We start from the raw sequence: 27,236 nt of genomic DNA on the forward strand, positions 1-27,236 counted from the left end.
TTCTAAAACGTAACATTTTTATTTTTATTTTATATCAAACGAGAATAGTACTTTAAAACGCCGGTTTTCCCAAAGGGTTGACAAATACAATTTTCATCTATACACTAGCTAAAATGACAGTGTGAGAGCAGTATCATAGCAAGGAAATAATGGCTGTCAAATAACGTACACGCTGATAGTTTTTGTGGTAGTTATCACAACAGCAACTATCACAAAAACTATCACCGTATAATTGAACATTCTTATCTAGGATCACGATAGACAACTAGGTATGTAAATTCTTTTTTAAAAAATTTAAAAGACTATTGTATTCAGCTTCTTGAAAGTCATCTAACTGAAAAGATTATGCAAATGTAGTTACAATAATTAGCTATCAATCTAGCAGCTAGCAATCGGCTAACAATCTCCATCTTACAATTAAGTTTTCACCTTTATTGCGGTACCAGCACCTAATTAGTCTTATTTTGGACATTTATTTAAAACCATTGTATTCATAGAGAACTTTCTGAAGCAGTTATATTGCATCATTGAATTGAAAACAAGAAGACGCTGTGATTTATACTTTAAACTACACAGTTTGTGCTTACTATTTATTGAAAGACAGAGAACTATTGAACAGTTTTCACGTGACGAACGAAGATCAGAAATTCGGGATTTGTTGGACATTTTGACGAGTCCAGTTGAATAATTAGGGATTCTGATTTCTGTCAATTAATTATTGTAAATATCATATTGTCTATAATTATTTGTTTTTTTTTTATTTGATTATGAAGTATTTTCTTTCGTTGTAAGGATCAGTCGAACAGTCGATTTTATAAATTTAGATTTAACTAAACAGAAATATTTTACTGAGAAATAGATAATTCCTCATGACACAATAATCACTACAACATATTACGTAGTTTACGTACGTTTTAAAAACTGTGGTCGTTATCAAACTTTCGTTCTCAAATTGTCTTAAAAGTTAAGTGTGACATTTTCTTTGTTTTGTTTATCTACCTCCCACAGAGTTATAAGATATCATATAATATTTATTCTATTATTACTTATCTCGTCGTTTAGTAATACCTAGTAACAGAATAAATATTATATATGTCTCTATGGAAGGTAGATAAACAAAACAAAGAAACTATCACATTTTATTTTTAAGTCAATTTGAGAACTAGTTTTTTTGGAAATGTAAACTGTTATAGTGATTACTGGATCATGAAGAAACCCTATACTCAGTGTGAGATGTTGCTTATTAGGCAAAACTAAATTTATAACTCTTTCACTGACCCTTTTGTCGAACAGGGTTATTCATTCAAACTTTCTTTTTAGTGTGATAGAAACACCTAATCAAATAAAACAGAATAAAACATATTTAGTTTTATAGGAGAATATACCAAATCGAAACGAAATTTTCGCTTTTTTTCTAATTTTAAACTGAATTACTTCAAAACATTTAAAATTAATATCTTTTCTTATGTGTTGGTTATTTTGCGGCACTGAAAAAAGCAGACTGATAGAAAATATAAAATGCACATCACTTTAATAAGTCGTAACTTTTCGAAAATCAATATGCCTTCGTTTACACTGACTACGTTTTAAAATTATGTCTGTTAAAAGTTAAAGTTAAAGTTAAAAAATAAAAAAGCAAACTGTCAAAAGATTTAAAACGTAACATCACGGCTAAGTATTGAAAATGAAAAAAAAAAATGTATTTTCAATGTGCATTTTATATTCGTTTGCTACTTTCGGGGAAGCAAAATATCCAACAAATAAGATCAACTGAAAACTATACCTGCCTACCACAATAATTTCCAGAAGGAACAAAACAATTTAAATGAAGACATGGGGTTAGAAGTGCTTGGAATTTGGAAAAGACTCATCTATAAAAATCAAAAACCTCAACGACACTGACCAGTAATTAGAAGTGATACATCGGAAAGCCATAAACCAATGAACACAGCAAAAGACTTATTCTCTCTCTCTCTCTCCAGTTTCAGTATTTCTTCTGGAGAAGAGAGCAATATGTTTCCCGAAATTTTAATAAGCCTAAACCCATGACGTGGCAACCAATCCAAAAATTGTCTAGCCACTGCAAATCAAGCTAATGTTTCAATATAATTATAATTAAGGAAAATTTTGGATAGAGGCAAGCTGCTTCTATCTACCCATTCATTGTTTTAAGTCCTGTCACATTTTTCTATAGTCTAGATCAGCGGTTCTTAACCTTTTATTTACCGCAAACCTCCTTTCAATATTTTTTTGTTGTTGCGGACTTAGATATATGTCCCAATTTAAATGGGTTTGAAATATTAATTCTAAATTGCACACCAAACGTAAATTTTGGAAAAATAAATAATAAGTTAGATGTTATTAGTGGCTAAATGTTCTTAAAAACTTCGGGGACCCCTTGGAAGGAGATGGCGGACCCCCAGGAGTCCGCTGACCACAGGTTGAGAACCACTGGAAGAAAAGTAAAGGGGTTATAATGAAATAAGGTGATAATAATTAGTACATATATATTTTATTGGTTTTGACTGTACTGCCATCTGGCTTTACACTTTCAACAACATGGCACACCATACATGTATCTGTAAAATAATATATATCTGTACATAAATCTGTTAATTAGCATTTTGATTCATAGATCCTCTATGTAATAGATAAATAACATTCTGGAAGGTGAAGCCTGTCACACTTCTTACAAAGGCACTTCGAAAATCATTGTCTACTCATTTTTCATCATTTTATACCCATCTGGCATTGTTATAAATTTAAAACTTTTGGAATTCAGTTGTTTATTACGATGCTTCTGAAGATTAAATTAGTATTTCTAAGCAATTTAACCTGCAAAACCGTCTTCACTATGCAAAAATCTTAAATACAACTGTCGTATCCATTAATATATTTTGCAGACAGAGTTATCCAAATTATTACACAATACTGACAATTTGAAATATTTAGTTATTTTTTTATCACAGAATGTCTAAACATATTTAACATTTTACAAATTTGAAAATAAATTTATTCCTGATTGAGTTCAGTATGAAGAGATTTTTAATTTTTTATTAAAGGACGTTTTTGCAAATTTCAATATAAACCTTCGTTTAATTCAGACATTCTGCAATGAAGCTTTTTCTGAACTTGTTCAGGCAAATCTACTTCTTTAAAAACATTTAGAGTAACTGAAACATCTAAATATCAATATTTTTGTAATTATTTTGTAGTACTGAGGTGATAACCTTATCCTCTTATATGAATAATAACGAAAAGCACAGAGTGAGGTATTTCATGTTTATGCAGAAGTTTTCACTTAGGATCTTTATAATTAAAGACATGGAGGGAAGTGTCTACATTCCACATACTTTACTGTATCACAGCCAAGAATTCACATGGAAAAATAATATAAACAACATTAAAAAGCAAAGTAGTTACAATCACCTTAGTTCCAAGATGACCGTTTCCAATACTCTATTAAGGATTTACAATATAAGTAACAAACTATCTCTAATAAATTTTTAAGAACACTTGCATCAAACTTAGAGCTTCAATATTTATTCATAAAAATTTAAGGAATGTAAGAACATAATCTCAAAATTTGCTCATATTTCTTACTTTCATTCCTAACTGGTTCTGCAAAGACATGAGAAAGAAGTGTCTACCATTATTGTTATTCTTTTATCGATAATATTTTAGAATTTCTGGTTTCATCTGAATTTCGAGTCTAAATTTTAAATAACTATATGACTTGGCTACTAGTTTGAAGATAGAAGGTAAACGTAATTATTTATTTATGAATGTTTCGGAATAGACTTTTGCTTCTGTTTTATTCTGAGTAGCAATATGCGACAAATATTGAGGTTAGGTCTCCAGAATAGCACTTTGATGCAAGTGGTTCTCGATCAGTTCGTGCATTAATATATGAAAAATTGATAGGTAAATAAAATACAGATCTTTGTGAACATTAAAAGCAGTCCTATATCACACGACTCTCTTTGAGATCGATTGGTGGTATAATTATCCACCGTACTCCCCTAAAAACATATAACAAAACCATCACTAAATAAATTGTTCATGTTAATAATTATATCACTCTTTATAATACTCCAGTTCTCTTGAAATTAGCACATTTACTATCGTTTTTAATGCATCTTGCCCTATCGATATTGTCATGAAAAATAAATCTAATCTACATTCCAACATTTCCTCTCATTGCACTAGCATTTGAGTACAGCACAGAAACAATTTAAATGGGGTTCGGAAAGATGAACGCGCGTACGTTTTTAATATATACAAATATACACAATCCGGCGATACCGTATCAGAATGCTCAGCGATATTTTGAAACAGTATCGGGTTTTTCTAGTACGAAACAGTTCTCCACTTGAAGACCTGACACATCAACAGTCCGAAACCCATCAACAAGGCGGTAATATCAATTTTTAAAAAGCAACAGTTGATAACTTTTAGACCTTTTTACAGCAACATATCTACAAGTTTCAATTAGTTAATAAGTTCGTACAATTATTCACATTTATCTTCCTTCCTTAGTACAAAAATATATCATTCTACTCGATGCCTTCTCGTATTGTTCTGTTCCTCTTCATCACAGATTTGATCTGGAGCTGACCACCGCCTCTTCCTCGCCGCTATACTGTCGGGCGACATAGACTGAGGTGGTTTCGGCGGTGTAAGGTGTAAATTTATTGGTTGGGCCTGACTGATCGCTGGTTCAACTATATGAGTTCTGGACGATGTGTTGACCTGCCTTGCAGTCATTGAGGTGGTTGTTGCTGTTGTCATGATGGTTGTTCCAGCTTTAGAGGATGGACAGGGTACTGGCTCCCTTGGTGTTAGGGATATAAGGACGTCGCCAACTTGGAGTCGGTGGACTTTCAAACCGTAACACTGTTGTGTTCGGTCCGGGTTGCAGGATGCCCATCCGTGACCCATTACAAAGTAGGGATGTTCCAGTGTTGACTCGACTTCAACCTGAAAAGTGGCAAAAATTAATTTCTTGAAGATTAATATGTAAAGTTGATTTCAGTTGATTGTTTAATTTCAATTTACAGCAGTTTCAGTAAGTTTAAGCGCGATATAAAGGAGGTTGAGTATCATTTACTGGAAATGCATCATTTGCTGGAAAGTTACTAGTGAATTTGGAAAATAACCTCTCTATCACCAGAATCACTACAGAATTCACTACAGAACTATGTAAATACTTAAATATTAAATTCTTATGATAAACCATGATATGCAATAGTATCTTTCAGCAACGAGTCAAAATAATTATAAAGCAGATAGTACAATGACTGAGGTCAACTATAGTGTAAAAAATTTAGATATCTGCTATTTGCAGAGGGATGCTTTTGTACAAACATTAAAAACTGTATTCTTTCTTAGAAGCTGAACCGCAGCTGTGTTTATTTAAACACCGTATCTTAATTACGGGCTGAGAAATGATGTCATCTCCAAATTTAGAACAGTACTAAAACTGAAGCAGATACCACCAAGTACCTATATTAAATAACAAACATTTCTCTAATCGTGCGTAGAAAGGTGACTAGTAGTAAATAACTTTTAGTTTTTGTTTCGTCTGCTTAAATGAGATAGTAAAAATTTAGAATGGCTGGCTAATTATAGAAGGAAAAGTAAACTTTTGCCAGTAGTATTATCGTAATATTTTTTCTGGCAACGGGCCACGTTCGAAAATTATTTGTAAAAAATATCGTGGAAAACATCCTATGTATACGACCTGCCATTAACATGATCTTTAAATAGATATCTTATTGTTTATTTCTTTATGCCTACCCATTTTTTATTGTGACTGTGTATGATTTTATCTCCAGACTTGTGCGTCCAATATAATTTTCATGAATCGTACGCACGTAGTATCCGCTCGGTTCTTTGACTTGAACTCTGATGCTCGTATTTGCTCATTTTGTTTACGTTCGTTCCTTTTGTAACAACGATACGTAAAGTCATTGGAACAAAATACCTTTTTTGAAGGAGATAAATTATTCTCATTATGTGGATCCACGTACACGAAATAGGTAGGTACGTATTTACCTAAATAGATAATTTAGATATGATTTATTTGATATACAGGGTTGTCTCTCTTCACGTGACCCCGCGATTCCGAATACCCTAATGCGATTTTAGTATTAACGTTTTTGCGATAGTGTTTACATTAGTTTTTCAAGTGTCAAAAATGGCTTTCTTGTACAGCAACGAGAAGTTGATGGTTTTAGTTTTAATTTATGGTGAAACGAGACAACGTTTGTGTTATGTGAAGCATTTGCGTTATGGTGAAGCAAGACAACATTTGTGTTAGTTCACAGAAACTGGGTAAGACGGTGGACAAAATTTTGAAGAGTTGCTGTATGTCAAATTATTTTATTAATTAAAACCACTTTATTAAAACCATTTTATTAATTAATAATAACAATACGGCAAAAAAAGTTGAATTTGCTGATATAAAATAGGTGTTATCAAATTTTGTTTATTTCTTTCCTTGGGAAAGAAATTCTTTCAATTTTTTGTCCGCTCTGTACGAGTTTAATTTTTTTTATTAAAAATCAACAAAAACGCGCAAGTATGGGGTCTCAAATCATAGCTGGTTGGTTGTCTCTAGACGTTATTTAAAGTCTCTATTTGTTATACAACAGGAAATAACATTTTGTTTTTGATTGTTTAATTTTGATTATTTGTGATTTGTTTGTACACATTGCACATTACCATTTAAGTGGTTTCCTACATTGAGCAACGTATAAAGCTGGCTCCAGACGATTTGAACACTTGCCAAATATTTGTCAAGTAAACAACAAATGCCGCATCGTCTGGATGCCGCATATCGATACATTCGGAAACATGTTTTCACTTACCACATACTCGCTAAAGCTATACACAGTGTACTAACAAAATGCAAAGAAAATTTCTAAATGTTAGACTAGCTTCAAACCCATTGCCATTAGTAAGATGCAAGTCAGTGCCATGACACTAAAATCTATTTTTGGGTAAAAAACTTTGAAATTTCAACTCTGTTATCAAATTTTGAAAAAATACATTTGTACATTTAAAACTAAGTGTTTTAGGCCACATGTTTTAAAGATATCTTCTTCGTAAAATAATATTAGCAACCACAGGCATTTTTTAAGCTTGTTTTTATAAGCTACTCATCTAATCATTTTGAATTTCATTACAGAATTTTTATTATTAAGCTAAATCTAAATTTCCTTGTCATAGGGATCTTTGTTTCTGACAACATTAATACAGAGTGCTGAATAGCTAGTGCCACAACAAATGTCACATTTGCGGCAGCATCCGTCTTCCAAAATGATGCATTCGGTCGCAACAGGACAACGACGTAAGACACACCGACACATCGCGCCCAGGTTCTTCGAGAAGGAACGTGAAGGAGAGACAAAAGCTCGTTCTCTAGCAGCCACCAGACGAGTTCTTTGATCAGGTAGGTACGTTGTTGTATTATAAATCTGGTAGTAGTGGAATGTTACCCGTACAATTTCTCGTAGTACTCACTAAAAGAGGAGGGGCGCTCGGTTCCGGGACCTGGTGTCCTTGAACGGCCCAGGCCTACTCTTCGGTATCTTGCGCGCTCTGCAGACGTGGGTACGCTGTTGTGTAAGATTCTTTCTTTAGTACTGGCGCCGAGGTGAATTTCTCTTTAATCACTTACTGCTTGCTGCTGGTGCCTGGAGATGACTTGGAAAGCATATTATGATGACACAGTTCTATTCATTAGCGCTCGCTGACGAACGACCTCATAACTTTATCGATATGCTTCTGTCGAGGAAGTGCTCGTTTTTTAAGACGGGTTTTCATATGACGCACTCTAGGGTGGGAGCGTTATGATTAGAAGTACTCCTCTCCAAAGATGATTGACAGGAAATGTTGTTCTTCCAGGATTTTCAGCTGTATTTCTAACTTTATTCCACGACCTTTATTTATATTTCGTAATTGGTTTTGTTCGACTCACTTACTGATTGCACAACTTTTGGCTTATCTATTCCAGCTATAAAATTATATGTTGGTCGCCTAATAAACATCTCCCTACTCTTGTTTGCTGAAATAAAAATTAATGAGGCACGTTTGCAGGATTTATGTAATGTTTTGTAAATGTATATTTCCATGAGGATTTTATTTTTCTTCTATCACATTTCAAAAATTGGATAAATTACATATTTAAGAGTTGGTTTCATCTTTATATCTTTGAATTTACTTCGGATATTCTGCACCATAAGCCACAAATACAATCACTTTAAGATCATTTGTACTACTATTGAACACCTAGTATTCCCTTCTTTCATTTCTAAACTATAACAGGAAGTTAAAGAGCAATTATTTTCTATTACAATATTGACTAAATTATCAGAAATTCTATGCATACTACGATTTCACAACAGCCTAGTGTTCACAATTTATCATAATTGGGAGTGTGGTACCTTTTTGCACGCGGAACGAGAATATTTATTACGTCAACAAAACCAAAACGGTTTTTCCCTACAATGAATTGAAGTAAAAAGCCGTTATCTGTTAACAAGAACTACGGTCCTGGTAAATGACTATTAATCAAATTAGTCAATGGCCTGCACGATGTTATTAACCGTGAATATTATGAAAACTATAGACGTTTAGAACATTATGTTGGAATAAATTCAATAACATATTAAGGTTCGCTATTAGGAAAACGTCATTAACATTCTAGATTTATAAACAATTACCATCAATAATATATACTATCGATTTCGGTGGTAATTTTTTGTATATGTCATTATTGTATAGGAAGATCTATATTTGAGGTCTGTTGCTTGGTTCTTTTTATTTTCCTTAAACGAGGGCATTCTTAAGATCGCTTCAATTTTGTATGTCACGTGATATTTCCTTTAGATCAATACTAACTTCATTATATCATGCTTCTCAAACTTATCTAACTCTTATTGAAAAGGTTGGCAGTGCGTATATGAAGCAAGAAATTTCAATGGAAGAAAAATAAAATTAGAGGTACTTTATCGACATAAGATCTCGATTTTTAAGAATTATGGATTTAGAGATGGTAACATCAATGTTTGACATATTTTTCCTAAGATTACGAAAAGGATTATCTGTCCTGCTGACGTCAGAGTATACCTACAACTTTTCTGAAACCATAAAATATGTCATGCCTACGTAGCTAGTCGTAATAATCTAAAAGCTAATAATTATGAAAGTTGAATAGTTCGAGTGGGATCGGGTTTTGAATTACCGCCAGAGGCAAGGTATGGCAAGGTCGCTGACCATCAGAGATCTCTTGTGATTGCTTCTCAAAACAACTTTCTGTTTACCAAGCTATGCTGGCTAGCACGACGAAATTACTTCATTGTCATAAATATCCCCTCCAATTCGGCAACTGCTATAAACCAAGTTCTCGGAATTATTTAGTGGGCTGCTGATGAAATCACATTCTTTCGAGAAAGTGTGAATTTCGACGTAGTCGGGATAAGATTAATGCAGTTTTAAAAGAGAGATGCGGTTTTCAAAAGATATTTTATTTTCTTTATCGACACGTCGAAAGTAAACCGTTTTGTCCACATGCAGGTTCTGAGTAAAAAATTTATGGCGTTCTCAACTTCCAAATGAAATTGGTGCCAGTTTATATAATTATCATTTTCTGAAATAAAGTAGCAAATTTTCCGCGCGATTGTTTCGAAGCCGCAAGTATCTTGTTTGGAAAATTTCCTCCATTGAAATAGACCAACTAAGTAGATAATTTATTTTTAACTAAGATACAATTTTTATATGGCTATAACAAAGACGTTGCTCTGAGGATTTACTGATTTCGCTAAAACAAACATAAAATAAGAGTAAGGTTTTCCTGAAAACGATTCCTAAGGTTCTACGAAAATTGGAATGGAAACACCATTTTTGGTCAATTATTCTAAAACCATTGAACTAATAGTCATCAGATTGAGTTCCCTTATAGTAACTATATACCCAGTTTAAAAATTAAACAAAACCCAGTAACGATGGAATTAGTATATTATCTTAAAAACCAAGGAATTTTAACAACTTTGGAGTTCGATGGATCTTGAGTAATTGCGCAAAAATATGTATCATATCCAGAAAGGTCTCGAAAGGTTGGTAAAACCCTTAGTAATAGTTTTGGGCAAAAATATTACTCCTTCTTTTGTAGTTTTATTTATTTTTAAGAAATAAATAAATACTGAGGGTTTGTAGCAATTTCTATATTACATTTAATTAGGATATTTATCCCCAAATAAAAACCAAAAAATATTAAGCTTTAGTTATTTGCGTAATAAATCTAACCTCGTTAAGACTATCGATCGCTTATTATACATTTCGGCGTGGGTTAAAGAGTGATTAATATATAGCAAAAACGTTAGGTCGTTTAATTTTTCAAACTTGTTGAGATAATACGTGGTCCATATCGAGGCTCCCCCGCGTGTTTTGAATACAGAAATTTACACGCAGGAGTAAGATCAGTGACCTTTACTTTCTTCCGAGCTCGTTCCTGTTCTCTTTTTAGTTATTTCTCAGTTGATGTATTAAAACCCACTGAATGGGTTCATTGGACTTGTTTACCGGATTCGCTGGCAAAAAGTGTACCTATTGTATTATAAACCCGAGTTTGGTTCTATAAAACTAAACCTACGGCTTTCCGTTATAAATTGTATCGAGATCCTCAACAGGTATGAACGTTTGAACTTTCAAAAAATTTCTTCTTTTAGATATGACGATCACAAAGAGTCGATTTCGCTGTAAATGTTTAAATAAAGTATGTGAGTGATTGGAGGACTAATAGAACGTTCCAAGTGATAATGGTTTAAGAAAAACTTCGTTGGGGGATGACCCTGAAACTGCCATTTAAATAATGCCAATAGGCCCATTCAGTGATATATAATTTTAAACTTTTTCTTTCGTTTTCTGATAGTATTTAACCACCTAAATATATCTTAAAAAAAAATTAGGTCAACAGGATTAACAATAAGTGATATATTTAATTCTGAATTTGTAAGACCCTTAAAAAGGTCAACACTGCGGGAGAACAGGTAATGACGTCACGATACCGGCCACTCGGCGATCAAATCTCGAGCAGTCGGAGAGATGTGTAGATATTTGCTATACTTTTACCTATATTATATACCTATATTTTCAAGTGTATAAATAGAGAGTGTATAACAGATATACATCAAGTCTTGTTGAAATGCGTTTTTCACATAACATATTTATTATAAACATAGAATGAGTTGGAATACCTAAATACATTTTCGGATTTTTCTCAATTTCGTAAATGGTTCGCTTTTCTACATTTTCTTTTGCGTTCTATTTTTATACAAATGTACCCAACGTACTAGACTCGGTACTTGTGGATGTATGCGACGACGTGTATGTGTCAGTAGTACTTTGACTAGTATTTGAAGCAACTCAGAACCACCCTCGTTTTTCTTTGGTTGCCCGTCTAGGGGGTTGTAAAATATTATTATTTAAATAAATTGCTTATAGGTCCCTCTCGCCACGTATTTCGAAATTTTTGTGGACAGGAACGTTTAGATGGGGTAGAATTTTTTTTTTCGACATAAATTTGAAAACTTCTGCTCTAAATGTTCAAATAATAATATATACAACTCCCTAAACGGGCAACCAAAGAAAAACGAGAGTGGTTCTCGCCGACGTATTTCGATTTTTTTGTGAACACGAACATTTAGATGGGGTAGAATTTTTTTCCGGCATAAAGTTGAAAATTGTGCTCTAAATGTTCAAATAATAATATTTTACAACCCCCTAGATGTGCAACCAAAGAAAAACGAAGGTGGTTTTGATTTGGAAACTGTGGATAATATCACACAAACTTTTCATTTTTCGGTAATGAAATAAATATTTTATTCGGAGTCGATCCTGAGGTACTTTTGCAGCATGGAACTATACAATATTTGTACAATCCTCAGTTTCGACCCATTTAGACATAAAAACAATGATTAACGAAACTGCCAAGCGAACCACACACCGTATGTATTAACACAAAATGGGATGAGAGCGAGCGCGAGCGCGAGCGGAGTGCTCTGCCAGTCGCCCGTACCGGTATTATGACGTCAGGCAATGGTTGCTCAATGTTTTTCTGCGCCCTGTTTTCATTAATTTATTTCACACATTTCTCGTTGAAACAAAAACTTGATTTTTGGCATACTAACTAATTAAAGGGTAAACTTTTGGAATATGCAAAAAATCTACTGAATTGGCATATTGTTGAGCGCTGATCAACATCAGCGTCAGTGTGAAAAGATTTTCCAATAGCAATTAACAAGTATATAAATACGTCAGACATCTCATCATCTGAGATGATCCTCACAGTATGGGTTCTTACCTGTGCCCGTCTTTGATTGTACGTAAGCGTAATAGTAGCGTTCCCCATCTGCTGGTTGTCTTCGATCTTCACCACAGTGCTTTCAGCCAGTCTTAGTTCGGGACTCCTCTCTGCGGACATTACGAAATCCTCAGTGCGCATGTCCTCTATCTTCCTCAATTCTCCGTTATGCAACTGAATGAGAGATCCTTTGGCAAAGTTACCCGTTAGAGTGTTGTTGTTCAACGTCCTTTTCGGCGATCTCGGAGGAGACAAAGTGGCTTGGAGTCTCTTCCTGCCCTCCGGGGGTTTTTGTAAGTCTAGTGGCCCGCTCCTCACGTTCTCCTCAGGCCTGATGAGGATTCGGTGTTTCAAGGAACCTTCCTTTCCAGAAGGGACTTTGAACGCAGCGGCTTGGGTCTGAGGTAAGGGAGGTAAGGGAGGGAGGGGTGAGGACTGTGAGGATTGGGGCGGTGTCCTTTTGTCCCTCAGTATGCTCTGTCCTGGTTTTACAGCGGAGGGAGGACTAAAGGTGCTTGGTGGGGAGAGGAAGGTCGACGTACTGCTCGCGGTTGGCGTCGACGGCGAGAAGGTTTCCAAGGGGGATAGGGGTGTCGGGGGGAAGTTTGTGGCTCTCATCATGTACGGCTGTTGGCACAAGGGGTACGGGAAGTGCGTGAACTGAGGTGCGTGTGGTGGAAACATTCGGTAGGGACTGAAATGTGGGATGTCTTCCGTTACGTCTTCCTTGGTTTGCGCGAGATTTACGGGATTTGTTATCGATGGAGGCGATGGGTACTTGCTGATGGGACGTGTTGGAGGGGCCAGCCTAGTGCCGTTGGGGTATGTGGTGGTGTTTACACCATTGTATCTGCTGCAATGTAGAAATACTGTTGGAACGTCTGTTGCTTTTGAATCGAAGTATCTGATACAAAATAAAACAATAACTATACATCTTGTTAACTTAGAGATTTATTTACATGCGTGGTTGTACCGATTGTATTTTTTTACATTAGTCGTTTAGATTTCAGTTAAATTTAGAAAGTACTTCCACGAATTTATCAGTGACATAAAAAAATTGATAAGTGTCTGGTTATCTCAGTATTGATATAATATTTATATATTTTACGATCAATTAAATGGTCAAAGACCCAATGAAAACTTACTTTGAAAAAATTACTCAAAAGAACTAAACTTTTCCATACAATTGATTGATAAAAGTAGTATTCGGTTAAATTTTTATAGGATTGTCAACGTACCTGGTGGTTGGTAGAGGCTTTGGAGCGGGCCTAAGAAACAGCTCAGGTGGCTGTTTCGGGGGGCCTCTCCAAGGCTCTGGGTAGGTCATGTAGGGCAGTCTTCCCTCCACTCCGGCAGAAATCATCGGCACAACACCTTGACTACGTTATTCTGGAAAAAAAGAAATATTATACAATGTTTGGAGAATTGCAGGGAATCTTAAAAGGTACATTCTTTTAAATAAATTAACCTCAGTTCTATGAATCCAAAATACAAATTATTGTTAAATATAAACTATCCTTGGTGCCATGAATACATTTTGAAGAGTAAATTCACGTAAATATGGTTTAAATATCATTGAAACAAAATTTTAATAGTAAATACAGGGTGTAACTAAATAAGTGTAAAACATTTAAGGGGGTGAATCCTCATCGAAAAAAATATAGGATCTTTCATATAAACAAACTTCATTGGAGCATCCCTTGTTAAGGTACAGCCCCTTAAAGGGGGTACATAAAATTTGTTTAACAATTTTTTTCACAAGCACTAAACAAGTTACAATATTGAAATTAACCTGACATTTTCTACTACCAAAAAGACACTTAGCCAGTAATTTATTTGGTTTACCCCATGGATGTAAGGGGTGGAAAACGCAACCCCTAAAATTTATTTCCAACGTAACTTTTTGTCTTATTATTTGTTTACCATTTAAAAGTTTATTTCCGATGGACTGTTTCATACTAAAAAAAAAATGTCTTGAATTTTTTGCCCAAAATAAACCAAGGGGGCTGCATCTTAACAAGGGATGCTCCAATGAAGTTTCTTTATATGAAAGATCCTATCTTTTTTTCGATGAGGAATCACCCCCTTAAATGTTTTACACTTATTTAGTTACACCCTGTATAGTAAATAGGCGACTGGATATAGCATTTTTTTCCACTCCTATCATGTGTATGTCTATTGTTCTTTGTTCGTGGTTCTCAAATTCCTTCCATCCAACTTTAGATTTCTAATAGTGCTCCGCCATATAGCTTCCAGCTTTCGAATTTTCTTTTCCAAACTATAGATAGCATACTCTTGCTAGACCTGCAAGGTTTAGCTGCAGTCTTCTCTTCCTCCTGGTAAAACCTACAGAGGCTGTCATCTACGAGATTCCTATTACTTGAATGTCTAAAGTATCCTTTAAATCCATCATTAACTCCTTGAATGTCCTTTTAAGATCTTTTTCCTTGCCCTCTATACAAGGGTTTCTCGTCACCATTTTTGGACCTCCATCTTCACCCTGTAGGACTGTTGTTGAAGCTTCCCAGCCCTTTCAAAGCATCCAAATAACCTCATTATTAGAACAAGCTTGAAAGTGGAGCTCATTACTTTCATATAATTAATATCCATCTAAAGCAAAATATCACATGCTATTCTTTTTTGTGGAACGAATGAACATGTATGTCAAATAAGTGTCATTCGCGTTTTCCAACTAGAATAAAACATGTATGATACTTCCAAAGGATATCGGACGGACGAATGGCCTTTTCATATACCGCTCGTGGTCTATAGAACATTTTAAGACTTCCCCTTTCAGTACTCTCTGAAACGCCAGTCCACGTTCGTTTCAATGAGCAGAAGTATTCTCAAAGACCCTCAGTGCTTCACATAGCGCTTATAATAGCCGCGTAAATGACTGAATCATAACTCCGGTCGTAATAAATGTCAGTAAACAGTATAATAAAATTAAGTGATATTAAAACATTTCCAAATCGTTCTACATAGGATAATTAAAAAATATATCTGTATACATAAGAGTTCTGGGAAAATGGAGCATTGAACTTTATTTTACGTATGTTTACTCGTCACAATCTCCAGATTGTTTTCGATTAGGTACATATAAATTTAGTTTTCCTTAATTTAGCGAACATGAATTGGTATGTCATATGAAGTATGAAAGATTTCAGTTGAAAACTATTAATTAATTACAGCAAATTTCACGTATGATTGTTTACATTCGTTTACAGAAGTTAGCGTTGAGGTTTGATTATCCACTTATCCGCTTAGATAAAAGGACAGAGATTTGTAGGGATCAGTGTTTTGAATGCATCATTAATCTACGTCTCAAAATGGGAACACTTTATTCTTTTCTAATTATAAGTCGAGTTATCAGTTCAGCAGGGATATTAATTGATTGTGACTGGATTTTAAAGGACGTACTTATTTCGAAAAATAAATTTTAAATACATGAATGATCTTCACAAAACATATAAAGATATCTTTGGGTGTAAAGGGAATCTAGCTATGAAAAAAAACTAGCGTACTCTCTTTACCATGTCACATATGAATAACATTGTGGGTGAGATATAATCAACAAAGTGTGTTACAGTCTCTCACTCATCACTGTCACTAATAACGTCAATACAAAGAATTACCTTCAACCTGCTGGCAGAGAGAGATTTTTGAAGTTGATATTTATCCTGGGAATATTTAAAGAATCTGTTATAACTGACAAGAGAAGCTTTGCCTTTAATTAAAATAGAACCAGCCTGAAGGCAGTTTGTAATAAACATAAACAGCTTAGCAATAAGAGTTCTGTGACCAAATACACGTCAGATAAGTAACCACTTGGAAGATTTTTGCATTTTTGCATGTAATTATTACTATAGGCCGGTGCAACGTTGCGAAATAAACGAGACGACATTCTTTTGGAATGCTGAACTTTCCTCCAGGGAAAAGTGTGAATGGAGGGCAATGTTTGGACCGCGACCTACTGACCCCGCGCCAGCTAGTGAATTCAAGATCGATCCAGGCAGCCCTAGTCCATGAATCGAGTCCGGGGCGTTTTACGATATGCGGGAAGATGTCCTTCTCCCTTGTTCTTCCCGGCTGTATAATTTATGGGTTCGCTCGGTGCCGCGTACTACACGTTCAATGTTACAAATAATACTATTTTACGCTTTACTATCGATCCGAAAGAGACGGATGCAACGGCTCGATGCATTAGCTGCACTGTGTGGTGCTCTATTTGATTCCGAGAATTACGGTCCCGCTTGTTAATGTTCGGAAAACGATGTCACCGCTTTGTTCCGGGAACTGTTGGGAGTTTTAAGATCCTTTGTGCCGACTCCGGCATTGTTTTAAGCTTCCTACTTGTATCTCGCTGTGAATCGCTTTTTTCTTTCGTTTTGTAAGTGGAACTTCTAAGGTTCAAAGTTTCTTATTAATGGGTACTTGGAATGAGGTCCACATTTCACAGAAATCAACACAGTTATACAATTGTGTCCCATTAATATTGCGAAAAAATTCAGGGAGAGTTTCCTTGACCAAAAATAAGGAAGAAAGTTCCTATAAACCTATGTCCGAAAATGCTTCGTTTCGGAGATACAGGGTGTTGAAATTTAGAGAAAATACAAGGTTTTAATATCTGGAGAACTCTAATTCCGATTTTCTTGAAATTTGGTATGTTTGTTTATAAAAACGGTAGACGTCTTCTGACGTAATTTAATTTATTTTATCTATTCAAGCGGCGTTCGGAGACTCACTCCTGTTGATATTAATAAGTACAACAAAGTAAAGAAAATGCATATCGCACCTTTCACTATTTGTGTAATTCATTTCGACAAGCAGGAATTGACAACTACACAGTTCAAGTACTTATTAAAATCACACACTTAAGCTATTAATTTTTTGCTCGAAAACGAAGCAAGATATCAAAAAAAGTAGAGACAAAAAAGTTGTATTTTTAATCGCATAATTAGAAAAAAATATGACACCTAAGAAAAAGCAGTGACGTCTCATATGTTTACTTATTAATATCAACAGAAGTGATAGATGGAATAGATAAAATATATCAAATTACTTCAGAAGACGTCTACCGTTTTTATAAACAAGCATACCAAATTTCAAAAAAATCGGTATTTGGGTACTCCAGATATTAGTAAAAACCTTGTATTTTCTCTAAATTTCAACACCTTTCAGGAGGACAGGACACACAGGACAGGAACTTTCCTTCTTAATTTTGGTCAAGGAAACTCCCCCTGAATTTTTTCGCAATATTAATGGGACACCCTGTATAAGACATCAAAAAAATCTAATACATGTCTCCTTTGCTCCTCTTATTTAGCACACATCTTATGTCTGAAGATTTGTCTCTCTATAATTTTTGTTTGATAATTCTTTTTTAACAATATTTTTTTGATATCTGCCTTTTTTGCTTCCAATTTAACTTTGAAACGTACAAAGCCAATTCAAATTAAATCTAACAAAATGTTATTACTACAATTCTCATCTGGTGAAGCCATATATACTCTTTGACACCAACATCACGATATGTTAAAGACAACTTCAAAGCTATTAATGATATTGTAGTCTAGCACTGAATGTTTTTGAACTTTATTCACAGTAGTTATTGTAGTATTGTATGCCTGTGTCTAAAATGATTTTACAACGAAATATCAAAAAAGCAACGAATTTATACCACATTACTGGTATAAGAACATTTGTCACGTCTTCTCTAAGGAACGTGATTCAGGAAAAAATAATAACAAATAAATGATAACTCGCTCGGTATTGTAAACCGCAAGCTGTTACACGTTCCATTATATTATTTATATCTAATTAAATTTCAAAGAAACATTTATTTCTGCAAATATTTATTGATCAATAATGAGACCGTTAATGGTAACTATTTAATAGATTTACTAGAGCATGATAAAGTTGATTCAACTTAAAATACATCTCTCAGCGGTTTGGGAATATAGAAGTTGCCCACGTAACTGATTAAGCAACTATTAATAATAATGTACAACTGACAGTATTATTAGAATCTGTTAAGCTGCAAATTATAGACTAGGGGACAACTAATCGTACGTTAAATGAAGATATAACCTACCAAATAGCTAACATCGTCGTAAAATGCAGTTATTTAATAGAGTAGTATGTGGTAAACAGAATGGCCAGGAAAAATATTAGATTTGTTTTGGTCTTGACCTTGATCAGTCCCAAAATTATCCTAAACAGATGCTTAGATGTACTTAGATATGTGGCTGTACCCTCAATAACCGTTCTTATTAATGACATGATCAGTTGTTTTGAATTATTCTGGAATCGTTGTTAGAACCAAAACAATACTTTTACTTTCCAACTCAAACAAGCGTTGAATCAGTTATTTTTATTAATACTATTATAACATGACTATTAGTACATGTATTGCTTTAATGAACATCTAAATTTCTCATTTTTAGTAACAGTGGATTGGAATTTAATGTCCAACAGACCTACATATGTTTCAAAAGTGTAGCAAAAATTCAATAAACGTAAATATCAACATCAGAAATCAAATTCTGTGAACTGCTGTAAATTACGATGTTCGGTAAAGCCAAAACGCCTACAAAATGGTCTTTTGCTTCATCAAAAGGGAATGAATTGGGAATTTAGTCCATTAAAAAAATTGCAGTTGTTTCTTCTTCAGAAGCGTACGTGAAAAGAATGCGAAATGAATAAGTAGACGTAATATTTATGCAGATTTTGCTGTATGACTGTCATTAGTTTAACTGTCAAATATTGATGATGGTTAATATTTTATTAAACAAACCAAGCAGATGAAAACATTAGGCTTGTTTTGACTCTGACTTTAACCAGTTCTAGAAATACTTATAAAATTATTATTATTCAAATTTTGTTATTTATGAAATGGTCAGTTGTTTTGAACCATTATGAAACAATTGTTCATTGTTGGGAACCATTGTTGGAGCAAGCTTATTGGTTATAGGTGAGATATGAATGTTACATCCATGCATGGCGATTGATATTCAATGCCAAATGGTCAAACCGATAGAGAGCAACTTGCTACTTCGCAGGTACAGTTTTCATCAGCATACCATACCGACGAATGGTCAAGCTATTTTCGGTGTCTTACTAGACATGGAGTAAGTGCTACATCTTTGATTAGTGACTACTACTCAATGTCCAGGGTTTAAAATGTCCAAACTAACAGAAAACGACCTGCTATTTCGAAAGCAAGACCTGTGGACCTTATTGCTGTCTTACTCAAACAAGCGTAGCAGCAATTATTTTTATTAATATTATTGTTATTTTTCTAATATCCATTAACACATAAAATGCTTTAGTGGACATATTTTACTTTTCTTATACAGTAAATTGGAATGATACTGAACAGCTGATAAATGTTTAAAAAGCATAGTAAAAGTTGTTTGGCCTGCTGCAAATTGCAATGCCGTTTTTCCCTGTTTCGTCAAGAAGCGATCCATTAGGAATTTAGCCATTTAGTCGCTAAAGTTTCTTCGGCACATCAGTTTACAAAAAATCACTTCAAAACTTAATTACCGAATTTCCCGTATGTGAAGAGAATGCGGAACGGACAAGTGGACGTATTTCGCAGTTTATCAACTGTCAGTTTGAGTTTAAAATAGTGATTAGAATGACGGTGCTGGTTAGAGACAGGCTTAGGACGGGCAAGGTCAATGTAGTAACGATTAACAAACTGTGGACGGCAGGCCAGTGCAAGGCGAAGGTTACATCACATAACCTTCCTCAACGGCGTGGGGGAGCTCTAACTTATGCTACATTATTCAACTACAATATACATCCCAGTTTCTTAACGTTGCCACTTTGGCTTGTTCTGACTTGTCCAAACGATCGACTCGGCACTTAATATAGCAATTACGTAACGCGAGGGCTCTGCGTAAAGGCCTTGTTGGAATTGTTCCCGTGCCTGGGCTCGACTGAAATTGTTCATGTCGTGGATACTTGAAAGGTAAATATTCTGTCGGGTCTTATAGGCGATCATTTCAATATGCTTAGAATTACGAACTTCACAACATCAGTTGAGACTCGTTTAAGTAATCAGATGATTAGATTGTGAATACTCACTATACAAGTAGATTTCGTACATGTTTACTTACAATCTTATCACTGGGTTACTTAACCAAGTCTTAACTGATATGATTTGAGACCTGCTCGATAGGGGAAAAGAAATTATATCTAAAAGCAAAACTGACAGATTTAATCAATTTATGTTTGAAGTTATTCCACTACATTGGATATATTTACATTTCACTTCATCAATAGATGTAGGATTAAAACAGATTTTTTGATAATATACAATATTTTCGTAAGTGGTTTTTTCGATTTTTAATAGGATCTGAGATTATATTCGATCAATGTAGACTTGAATGGAAATTGGAAATCAAATGGTCATCATCACTTTCATAAGAAGAAAGTGATACTAGATGGAATAGATCTTTACTGAAAAATAAACGTAAGCTGTAAACTTTTGCCAAGATCTTTCCCTTCGGTTGCAAGGGGTAGAAGTAACCCGTTGCCAATACGGTCCCCAATACCGAATAGTTTTAATACTCTACGGTTAACTATAAGCAGGAACTTCATCACACATTAACCAAAGCTGAGCTCTAACACCTAAAGGTGCATCTTCAGGAAGTACTAGAAGTATCTACTCCGAGAAAGAAACTGTACTCCAGTTAAGTGGTCTCCAAGAATTCCAATTCACACATTCAGAGAAAACTGTTTTTGATGATGAACTTTGGCTATCATAAATTTTGTACTACTCATAAGTGCCTATTATAATAATTAATTATCTATTCTCTATTTCTTCTGTAAACAACATCTTTGTTAAAAACTCATTATGTTGCGCCATCTTTCCCATAATCCAATGAAACAAATTGCGCAATATATCGCTGGAAGAGAATAGATATAGAAGCTGTTCTTTCATCTATCAAATTCGTACTACTTCTTCCAAAGCTAGTATCCTAAAGTAGCAGTAGCTTTCTTTTATATGAGTAATTACATTTTGATACCTTCAAGATAACATACCTTCTACTAGTACTGTGAATTTGTCAGACATTTTTGAAATTCTAAGAAATTGTAAAAAGTTTATTATGTTTTAGTATTGGTCGGCATATTAAGACGGCATCTGAGTCTTCATGATACATTGAATTAGAGGTTAATGAATTCATATGTGTGCGTCACCACAGTATCAGTATACCTACCTACAAACTCGTACAACCAGTTGTCCTAATATATTTAACTGACTTGTTTAGCGATGAGCTTAAGGTGATTTTTAAATATAATATAACATTCATCAGTTAGGAATGCGACGTGAATGATTTTTTATACATACATAGGTCTTATGACTGCAACAATAAAACAATTTAAGTTTAACGAGAATAGGTAATGTATTTTTTCAATCTTCCGATATACTAGAAATATCAATGTTTTTAATGCTCAAAGTAAATAAAAATTGACTTGTAGTTACAATATTTTGTATACGAATTAGTTGTAAAGCCTTTATGAGGAATTTAATAGGACAATTTGGCTAGTAACTTATTACAAAATGATTATTCTGAACAATCTTAAGAGATCTCGAATTATATAGGTACTTTGGACATCTAAAACGTTTTTTAAAAACAACCCACTTGTAACAATGGGTATTTTAAACAATTAGCATTGATACAGACAGTGTTAAGTCAATTACTGGCAAATTATTACGGTTCAGGTCGTTGTAAGTGTGTACATTTGAGAGATAAGAGATAAATGTCCTTTAATTGTTTTGTAGTTGGCACTGTTAAAGTACTGTAACCAAAATTAAATACATCGTAATTACCAGTGTTGTTGAAAATTAATTATCAATAATATTATTTATTTAAAATAAGTATAATTGGTGAATTGTAATTGTTTTATGTTAATTGTAAGAAATTTGCAATAAGTGTCCTACTATTTATCAGTAAGGATACTATTTGTATCCTCGATACGCGACACATGATATGCTTGGGTTATTTATTTTTAAAGTGAAAATATTCAAATGGAAATTGTGGTACTAAATTGACAGATTTGAGAAAAATGCATAAAGTTAAAGAACGAAAAAACTAATTATTTCTTTATTTTTACCTGTTCTCATTTAACTATCCATCTCGAATGAATCGTCAAAATTTATACGCAAAAGAGTTTTGATCTCAGCAAAAGTCATAAAATACCTCTATGATTTTTCGACACATTAGAAAGAAACGTGGGAAAAGCCCCTTATCATCCGAACAAGTGTATTTGTTACAATACAAATACAGAAAGCAAATTAAGCATATTATTCGGCGTATTCAATACACCTCGTCATAGATAATGAAAATCATGAATGTAGTACGTGATGGTACACGTACACATGCACCGCACATAATTATTGTAAAATGAGCTACCTGGTAGACTTTACAAAGGTTCGATTTAAGTATACCATGGTCAGGGTTACATCAGTGTGAATAAATCAAACTCCTTTTTCATTAAAGGTTTCATTTGACATTTTTAACCTGAAACAATATTTATAAAGCTATTACACCTATACTTAAATTTCATGGTCGTGAGTCACTCACTGTATATATGATGTAATAAATCTAAAATATAATGTTTAGTGCCTCCATCCTTTTCATAATACGGTTTGTACAATCTTTTACATATTTGTAATGCTACCATACTATTTAACACGTCAGGTATATGGTTAGGTTATGCAGTTTAAAGTTTATAAATAGATTTAATACCTATTGCCTGTAATTTATGTATGACTTAATTCGTTTATCATTTGACTTAAAAATACAAGGAAAAAGTGATACCCTTAGTTTAAAGTTATACTTGACTTTTTTTGTTGCTAATTATTACTTATTGCAATTATTGCGGTAAAATCAATTTGACTAGTACAAACTGCACATATGTATAATAGAAATAAACTGATTGATACTTTATTAATCTATGGCGAATGTCGGCAAAACGCTCCAGAGGCATTGCATCACCGCTTTTTTCATTTAGAATGTAACCGCATTAATCTGTGAACGTAGTGATTTAACATTAGTAAGTCCCAATGAGATACCACGCATCTTGGGAAATATCCAGACAGAGTAAACACACGTTTAATCATCACCTATTTCACAACGCGTTACGGCATTTTCAGTCATTACATTAAAATCACATCAGTATCTAATTGTAACGATTTGAAAACAGATATAAAAGCCAATAGCACGAGAATTGCTTATATTTTTAGAAAAGTGTGTTACAACAGTCAATAATTTCCATATGGTAATTGCTATACTCAAGTAACTTCATTGTGTAACTAGAGCTAATTACACAGTCGGAGTAATGAATTATTAAAATACGTTTCGTAATAATTATGGATAATCATACACATTCATTGTGCAGGTGTTTTATTTACTATGCGGTTGTAATCCTACTGAACTAGGGACAATGCACATTATTTATCGAGCTGGTAGTATTTGTTGTTTATTTTGTAACGAGCTTTCCTCATCTGTTCTTACGCAGAATCTCCCATACAAATTAAATTTTATAACTTACTGTTTAAGAACTAGTCAGAATATTAAATACGACACAACCATTCTCGTTTTTACTTATAATAGACAGATGTGAAGCTAACTCTAGTTTGCAGAATTTTATATTTTCTTCCACACAGCAGGAGTACATTTGAATATGTTTTGTTTAGAAATAGGGCAGGGTAATAGAAATTATAATTAAACAACATACAAAAACGTAGTGGTGCTTTCATATTTTATATAGTTTATCTAAAAGTTCAATAACAGTTTAGTGAAAATATACATATATGGGGTATTCAGAAAATAACCGAACTTTTTGGATTACGCGTTAATGGAGATATTTATTGATATGTGGTTGGCAGCATTGCGTTGCGCATAACCTCCTATACCTATTATAATAGTTCTAACAATAAGATAAATGTTTATCAGCTTTATTCACCCCACGTGTTCGACATTGTTAGTCAATTTCTGTTTCTTTCTCTTGTTATTTACCAGTAATTGATGTTATATTTAATGTTGTATATTGTTGTGTCCAACTTATTAAGATTTTCAACGTTTCCTAAATATTTTTTGGTATCTAAAATTTAACGAATAGCTCCGATGATGACTATGTAGTCGAAAGCGCTCAGCTAAGATTTTAATAAAAATTTTATACACACTTTAACATACAAATTTCTTTGGCTTTTCTGTAAGAATTGGAATGTCCTTTTCTTTACTCTTCAAAAGTACATATTTTATTTCGTACGTTAAATCATCTACAGTTATTAGCATAGTCTATAAGTCTCTGCCATCCAAAATGTTCATGAATATTAAGAAAGATAATACTACACCTGGTACAGTCTATTTAAATGTGATAATTTTTTAATCTTATATTGACCACGCTATATTCACTTTTTTCCATTTGGTCATACCATCTTCAGTGTATATTATTATTGCAATTTGATATTGAAGTATTCCCTTGTGGCAGTTCTTCAAATAAATTAGTTCTGGGACACTTGATTTGATAATGTCTGTTATTTACTTTTGCCATTTTCAATGACACTTGATTCGGAAAATAATTACCTCCATCAAACAATATAATCAATTTCTAACTAAGTATTACCTTATGAATTTAACTTTAGTTTAAAGTTGGTGTCTAAACAGAAGTTTTTATTTACTGATGAGATTTATGCTTGTGAACAATTGAACCATATTAGATAATATTAAAACTTGAAATTCTGTTGCTGATACAACAATCTAGGGACATACCACATAACTCAATTTGTTGTTATGCCGCATTTGAGAGTGAGTTACTTTTATAATACGTCCATATAACCGTTAAAGTGACCTCTAAAAAATGGCCAAATAACAAATGCCATTAAAATCTAGGCAACTACGCCTACGCCATCCTCATAGCGTGCCTCTCTGTATCACATTTGACCGAGTCGACTTTACGACATTCCATACAATGTAATAAAATTAATAATGGGCATTCATTTTGTAATCAGCTGATACATGGTATTATCATTACGACGTATCCTAAGGTAATTTTAGAATTTTTCTGAATTATTTAGTTATATTTGGATTATGTTAACTTTCAACTTGCTCGGATAGTTGCTATATGAAACTATGTTATCGTAATATAAATCCTTTTATTAAACGATTTCAATATTTTCCTTCTTTGATAATATTAGGGTCTGCAAATATCATAAAAAAACAGTGAAGAGACTTTGGGATACACACCTAGTAATAGGTCATGACTATTCCATAAGAAACAGGTACACAAAGGCACACAAAAAAAAGTCCAAACTCAAAAGACCCACATATCATTTCTGAAAGAATTCGATTTGCTGAACGCGAGTCAAAATTCATGACTTGCCGATGAATTTCCGCCCAAATATGGGCCAAAACTGATTTTTTGACCTAATTTGGGCGTTTTCACCAAAAAATTTCACTTTTCTCTGAAATTCGTCAGCAAGTCATGAATTTTGACTATACTATCATATCCGCCTTAATTCCTGTGTAATTTGCAGAAAGAAAAATCTGAAATGAGCACATTATTTTTTTTTAATGCTGAATTATTCAAGTACTCATTACCAATATATTTTAAAGATTTTGGACAGATTGGCAGATTTCTTCCGATGGAAGAACGTTCTATAAATAATTTTGAAAAACACATGTCACGTTATCTAGTTCGTTTATATAAAAAAAGTGCCTATATTTGGTATATATATATAATATTCACCTGCTCCACGCATCTATTTTCGAACTAGGTATGACACAAACCACCTTGACTTATATAAAAATGTGCACCTCAGCCCCCTATGTCTAGGACCATCCCATTCCTAGATTTATAAATGTATCTCACCTACCTAGGTACTGCAAAACATTCGATTTAATCCAGAGAATCACGTGATAAATTAGGATAAATCCTGTTACACTCGTATCACACAACACTTCACCATCCACACTCAAACAGTCGCGATACTCACGCACTCTCTCTCTCGAACTCTCTCGACGTTGACCATCAGGCAAGGTGCCCCAGACTGAACCTGTGTTGTGTGTGTACCTCCAGCCCAGACCCAGACCCGTACACTTTTGTGGAATGTGCGAAACTATTTATCCGAAGATGCTCAGGGTAGGGGGTGTGGGCCAGGCTTCTGACTGCTCTTCTAGGAAGTCTCGGATTCACACAATGGAGCTCACGCTACTGGTAGGTATAATCGGCTCTCGAGAAGACAAAAGTCTAATCCCTTTCTTTATTTATAGTTACTATTGTGTCCTCCATTGTGCCCCTGTAGTACATTTGCAAATAATGAGTCGAGATCAATAGAAGTACTTGACGTGGCAGGTAGATTCTGGTCGCCGTGGTGTTTCTTGATGTGGTGGGAGGGCAGAGTAATTACTTTTGCTTGTTTTTCAGGTTTCAATTGAGTTTGCACGGAGAGGAAACGAACAGATGCGTGCTACGAGGCTGTAATCGGAAAATTGTATTTTCAGATGGATTCTGAAGAGATATCCGTAATTCGACTGTCAAATTTGTGAATGACGTGAAGTCAGTTCCGACCTGTTATGAGGATTTAGCTTGAAGTTAATTTATTGACAATACTTTATTTTAAATGTATTCTAAATTGGTTCAAGTATCGGTTCAAAGTTTTGTAGTCACAAAAACGAGTGGCGTTGAATTATTCTTTTCTTACGTATCCCGTATTTTCAAAGATGCAGGTTTAGGCCCAATAGCATGAAATGGTGATGGTAAATGAAAGAAATATTGCTCTTAAAAGAATTTGATTTTGACTTTCGAAGAAAATTAAAATGGAACAATTATTACTCAGAGGATATTCAGT

At 34.0% G+C, this 27,236-nt stretch overlaps 1 protein-coding gene across 9 annotated transcripts in view; it reads right to left on the reverse strand.

Moving 5' to 3' along the window:
• Positions 1-2,490: 2,490 nt before the first annotated feature.
• LOC108907953 (leucine-rich repeat extensin-like protein 5) overlaps positions 2,491-27,236 on the reverse strand; it is a 158,495-nt gene continuing 133,749 nt past the window's right edge. For 7 of the 9 annotated variants that reach the window (XM_018711824.2, XM_018711823.2, XM_018711822.2 and 4 more), the window contains 3 exons: positions 13,606-13,756; positions 12,368-13,271; positions 2,491-4,980 (listed from right to left, as the gene is read on the reverse strand). In XM_018711824.2, the coding sequence (XP_018567340.1) occupies positions 4,552-4,980; positions 12,368-13,271; positions 13,606-13,730 (1,458 nt within the window). In that variant the 5' untranslated portion in view covers positions 13,731-13,756 and the 3' untranslated portion in view covers positions 2,491-4,551. Of the gene's footprint in view, positions 4,981-12,367; positions 13,272-13,605; positions 13,757-26,261; positions 26,362-27,236 lie in introns of those variants that run through there. The other 2 variants (XM_018711827.2, XM_018711828.2) reach the window with 2 other exon arrangements.

Source organism: Anoplophora glabripennis, unplaced genomic scaffold, assembly GCF_000390285.2.
Source record: "Anoplophora glabripennis isolate ALB-LARVAE unplaced genomic scaffold, Agla_2.0 scaffold78, whole genome shotgun sequence".
In the NCBI taxonomy this organism is placed as follows: domain Eukaryota; kingdom Metazoa; phylum Arthropoda; class Insecta; order Coleoptera; family Cerambycidae; genus Anoplophora; species Anoplophora glabripennis.